The 6000-nt window shown below is 40.3% G+C and overlaps 1 protein-coding gene across 1 annotated transcript in view; it reads left to right on the forward strand.

The window, feature by feature from the left end:
- The window catches only part of LOC149078112 (uncharacterized), a 62681-nt gene extending 58739 nt beyond the window's left edge, over positions 1-3942 (forward strand). Inside the window, exons 5-6 of the mRNA XM_089241703.1 lie at positions 1950-2115; positions 3764-3942. Coding sequence (XP_089097829.1) covers positions 1950-2115; positions 3764-3788 — 191 coding nt within the window. The 3' untranslated portion in view covers positions 3789-3942. The remainder of the gene's footprint in view (positions 1-1949; positions 2116-3763) is intronic.
- The last annotated feature ends 2058 nt before the right edge of the window (positions 3943-6000 follow it).

The raw sequence follows: 6000 nt of genomic DNA on the forward strand, positions 1-6000 counted from the left end.
AGTCATCCTTTTGGTTATTCGCATGCTTGTAAAATATCTAGGTCACTCGCTTGGCCATTCACTGACCTAGGCCCACGCTCTCTGGGCAGACGTGGACCTATGATGGGCTATGCAAATTTTGCCGCCTTTCTTTCGTTCTACAAAAAAATTTACTGCCCCTCTGAACTCACCGCACTGGGCTCCCTGTAAATACGCCACTGGATGTCAGAAAATTCCACAAAAATATTAGTTTCATCGTTTTCGTTTAGGATTTTCTTTCCAAAAACACTTATTCATTTTCTAAAAAATATGCGCAAAAATTAGTAATACTGTATGGCCATAGTTATCAAACAACGAATATTTGACAGCCAAAAGTCTTGGGTGAGGGGCTTTATAAGCTTTCTAGGTTCCGGATCGAGAAAGTAAGCGCTCGGAATTGTCATGTGGACACGGCATTAATAAGTCGGTTTAATAAGCCGGAACGGTCGTGAAACGTCGCCGAATAGCATAAATCAGCAATTATTTATTGCTGGAGCGTGGCATAATCTGTAAAGTAATTTATACACGCGAATCTCGATAGATGTCATTTTCACTCGTATATCTATTGAAAACCCCTTTTCACGAGTTGATTGGATTGTATGAGCGTGAGACGCTCCAAAGAATCGATGACCCCGTTCATAAAATGTCACAATCGTAAAAAGCCAAACGTTATATATTTCTCATTCCGAAGTGAAATTTTTAATAAATCTTCGACGTAGGTAATAAGAAAGGAAGGATCAAATAAGCACCGAAGACGAACGTCTCATCCCTTTGGGACGTGATCCGCATTCGTCCGATGCAATCGAACGCCATGATCTTGATTATTTGCAGATAATGAAGTTGCGATTTCTGACAACGGCCATTTCCTCTTGGTAATGAATGAGTCATCTGTTGTGACAGGAGAAAGTGTCTCTTTGGAATTATTATTTTCCCCCTCTAGTTAGGTGTTTCCCAAACTGGGTGATATTGCTCCCGATGGATGGAAGGGTCCTGGGGGGGGGGGGGTGGTATAAAACCTTTGGGTTTAATATAGGACACTATGGGTTAGTTTAAGTTGTTGGGCGATGCGATGGGAAGAAAATGGTTTTGAAGAGGACGATGGAACGACAGGTTTAGGAAACTAATGCTCTAGTGTCTAGTCAGTGTTTGCCAAAGTGGGCGATGGAATTGTCCAGTGGGGGCGATAGAAGCTACGGGTATAACGGTATAACATAAAATCCTATGGACACGCATGAGTTGGGGGGGGGCGATGAGAGAAAAAGTTCTGAAAAGGGGGCAGTGGAACAAAAAGTTTGGGAAACTATGCTCTAATCCAAGGGCGCTTAACCTTTAGAAAAGTAAGTGAAACTTGATTAGTTTTTTAAACGTGTCACGAGCCACTTTAGTGATCTGAAATAACACGACGGATCACTTAAGTGATCTGGAATGTGCCGTGATCTAATGGCCCCTTGAGTGATCTGAAACTGCACCGCAGGTCACTTAAGTAACCTGTAATTGCGTCGCGAGCCACAAGAGTGATCTGCAAATGCACCGTGGACCGATTGAGTGATCTGCAAATGCACCGCGGACAGATTGAGTGATCTGTGAATGCAGCGCGGGCCACTTGAGTTATATGTATATGTGACGCCGGCCGCTTAAGGGATCTGTGAATATGTTGTGGGTCTCTCAAGTCATTCGTGAATAATCAGCGGGTTCCTTAAGTGATCTGTGAATATACTGCAAGTATGACCTGTGCCGCTTGGTTGATTTTTTAAAAAATCACGTTTCAGAGGTGACGGGCCATATTAGATGACTCCATGGGACACGTTTGCCCCGCGGGACATGAGTTGAGCTTTAATATGTATCATATAATATCAATATATGCTTTAATTAATGAAAATCTTAAATTTTTCTTTGAATATTCTCAATATTTTTTTTCAATCTATCCACAGATACGACATTCCGCTGCCCACATCCCAGAGGACTGTACGGATACGCTTTGGACTGCAGCAAGTTCTGGCTCTGCAGAGAGTACAGGCCGTCACTACTCAAGTGCCCGTCAGGCCAGCTATTCGATATGGCTTCTCTAACATGCACCGATCCCGAAAGTGCTCAGTGGTAAGCTTGGTTTTTTTTCCCTCGTATCTTTACTTTCTGATCTCCACGCTGGAGATGAAATGTACCAATTAATCTTTACCTTCGCGAGATCAGATTAGGTAGAATGGCCTAACATGCCGCGGGGACTCGATTCCCACGTAGACTGTCAGGGGCAATTACGGTTGCGGTCTCGAGCAGAAATACTCTGAACCGCAATGAAAAAAAAAAAACCCCGAAAGGTTGGGCTGAGTAATTGCTCCCCATAAAATTCGCCCACACTGGGAATGATGTTAGTTGTGTTGTATAGCGGTGATACGCGTATCAGTTGGCGGAGTTGTGGTTAATTAGCTCAACTATATGTCATCGTGGACAACCATTTAAAAGTAATCAAGACATCGTTTAGGAAAAGGATGTAAAGGTTTTTTTCCATTCCAAATAAGTAGGAACATAAAACATGGATTCATGTTATAGCTCCCGTTAACTCACAAAGAAAAAAGGGTTAACATATTGAAGGTTTTTTTTGCTACTATACTGCCAAGTACCGTTCTTTTTAGTCACGAAGTTTTTCTTTTCCCCTTGAGTTAAGAACCCTAAATAATGACTTAATTAACTTTAATGGATCGTAAAAGTTCAAGTTTATTACTTAATCTTGTTTTGGTGCAATAGGGGGGGGTTGCTTTTTGTGTTCTGGGGGTGAGGGGGAGAGAGGATACCTTGTACGATTGAATCGCGCAATTTCACGGAAAAAAGTTCTCGTAAATTACTATTTGAAATAAAAGCAATGCACGTAAATACAGAGGAACCTCTCGATAACGGACATACATGGAACGGGGCTTTCCGTAAGATAACGGGAAACGTCCGTTAGATCATTTGATCATTTTCGTCGCACCACGGTCGTTTTCTGCACACGAGGGCTAATTAGACCGGGACTTACAATTTATTGCCGATTCCGAACGGCAGGCTTGTTTTTATACTCATCGAGAGATTGGTGCGCTAACCCCTCAATGGGGGGGGGGGGCTCCCTGTGGTAGCAATTTTTTGCTGCGGTCAAGTCGCCGTTTTTAGTTGTACCCCTGTGTCAGGAAAGTTTTCTGACAAGGACGAATAGGGTATCGAACTCGCGACACGTCTAAACATCCTTTGGTACTTTAGGTGAGAATCTTATCGACCTGGGGTACCGTGCCCAGAAACGACCGTAAATTATCACTGAGGTACACGGAGTCATCTATATAGCTTGATCCAACAACCTGAATGACACCAAACTTGGTAAAAGGGTGCCTAGATGGCATAGTAAAAATTCGGTGGGGATGGGGGATGATGGGATATAGGTTGGACTTGTACATTAAAATGGGACTAATGATGCAATAGTAAGAAAGACCTCGTTGTAAGATTTTATAGGTTATTTTTAATCATATCTAAACCAAGAAGGTAAACAATTTAACGTTTTATTCAAATATTCTGGTCACATGTAAAAATCTTTTTTATAAAATTTCCAAACCTGAATACTTTTCTGCACTAATAAAGAGTTTCCATTTCTCTCAATCATGTTATTATTCATGTCTCTCTCCCTATTTCTAACATTTTTGCTTGCGCAATATCACCTCACAACCTCTTCAATGGCCTTATAATTTTCTCTGATTTATTTTATTTCTTGTATGTGTCTTTCCAGTTCTGTTATAACATCACGATCTTGATGGAAGCCATGATTCTGATAATCCTCTTCACATCACAATGAGACTATTTGAAAAAATGCACAAGATTTCTCTGAAGCTTTAGTTTGTCTAGTTATTACGTCTTCACGCAAATTGTTTTGCAACGAACCAGAATGGAGAAAGACTGCAAAGAAAAGAGACCTCAGAAAGAAAGGAAAAGTGTCTAGTTCTCGCTGCTGGACAACGAGCAGTTCATCCTTCGAAGCAAAAACAAACGAAACACAAAAGAAATGTATTGTCCACGAATTTGTATGTACTTTTCTTGTATAGTATTTGTCTTAATATAAATACCAAGTATGTATATCGTTCGAGTTATGTTTGAATTTGTGATACTGGAATATACGAAATTGTAACAGTAACTTCACGTGGAAAGGAGTTTTTCAAAAGGCATGTATCTATATACAAATATGACGTATTATGTAATGTATTGTCTATTGTTTTCTTGGGACAAAAGCATACCAGTTTGTTTTTTTTTTTTTTACATTTATATGCATTGCTCTCGAATTTCCATACAAACAATTCTAAAATATTGTCACAATTTATTTAAGAAGTTATTTTGGATCTCTACATTTTAAGAAGTACAAAAATCCAGGACAGCTTCTTGAGTTGTGAAACTTATTATACAGAACACCATTTGATTTTCTTGAATGCAATATTTTCTTTCATATAAATAAATGCTACTATAACTATCCATGATGTACATTTTGGCTGATTCTACCAAAGAAAAGACTTATACATAAAGTTCAGTTTTACTCTGAATCGTCTTGGTTGTTATTCTGAACCAAATCGTTCCTGAAAACGATGATTGTGTAAGAAATTGCTTTGAAGAATGTGGTTGCGAAACACGTGTTATAACACATTCTTAACAGAAGATGATCATTTTTGTTTTGAAAATACGCTATCTGTTACGAACTGTTTTCGCGACTATTTCGTACACAGGGTAGTACGTATCTTATCTTCCTACTAATTTCAATTGAAAACTCAAGTTGAATTGAGTAACTCACGAAAAAGCAACAGGCTGTCATGTATAGCTGTGTACCTAGGCCAATGAGATCATATAGTCGATTGCTGGTTATCTCTTCCTCCAGAGACGACACCCGTTGCTTTTTTAGAACTTACGTGGAATTTCACGTGCCGCATCCGTTGGTTAACGACTTCAGGCACAAGCGTTTGGCAAGAAATTTGGAGTATCTCTATTTGACGAATCGGCGATAAATCGGTAACCTTGTGCTAACCGCACGTTAGAAAAAAAATGAAATGAAAAAGTATGATATATATAAATACAAATACAACGCCACAACAGGCAAATTGCCCAACGAGGTGGCTGCATCATGGATCCCCGAGCCCCTACCTACTACTGCTACACCACACCCCCCCCCCCGCAGATCCCCCCAACGAATCGTTACATGCGGGAATGTGCGTGTACGTGTAGTGCAACCTGACGTAAAGTTTTGTTTTCTGTGTAATGCTTGTTATGTGTAGTGCTGCCATCTGCCACCAGTTTTTTCTAACTATGAGTGAAGTGTTATGAGTGGATGATTTATCGTTGTAGGACTGTTGCTCTCTGTGGCGAGACTTTTTAACGGGGAAATCGGCTCGCATTTGCGCCTTGAAGTTGGGAACCACAGAAAACCAACTTCAGCCGACCACCACTGTGGGGTTCGAACCCGGATCCTCGCATCACGAGTCCGGCACTATAACCACTCGACCACCCCAGCGGTTTTTTTAAGATATATATATAAAGTTGATAAGAAAGATTTTTTGGAATAACTGTTTTTACCCCATCCTACGTGCTCTCTTTCGCTCTTACATGTATATCGGGAAGATATTATGTGTGGGGGAAAAATATAACAGAGGTATAAGAAAGAAAGAGCAACTTCTGCAGAGATAGGGTTACTGTAAAGCTTCGCGATGGTGCAGAGAGAGGAAAGAAAACACAGTATTTGGACGTAATATTACGCCCGTGTCGTTAAAAGTTATCTATATACATAAAACTGATTTTCTGTCATTGTGTGTTCTATATGCAAATCTACAATTTTAGATTGATCGTCGTAAAATTTTGCATATATACCAAATGGGACCCGACTTGAACGATAGGCTACTTTAAAATTTCGTCAGGGCAAATGTCCCAAATGAGCAAAAACTGTCGGGCAACAATGGTTTATGGGCCTCAACAACGTTTACTTTGGTTCCC

This window comes from Pholcus phalangioides, unplaced genomic scaffold, assembly GCF_987345545.1.
Source record: "Pholcus phalangioides strain wild (caught in Gottingen) unplaced genomic scaffold, Ppha-v1.0 ptg000014l_1, whole genome shotgun sequence".
Classification (NCBI taxonomy): domain Eukaryota; kingdom Metazoa; phylum Arthropoda; class Arachnida; order Araneae; family Pholcidae; genus Pholcus; species Pholcus phalangioides.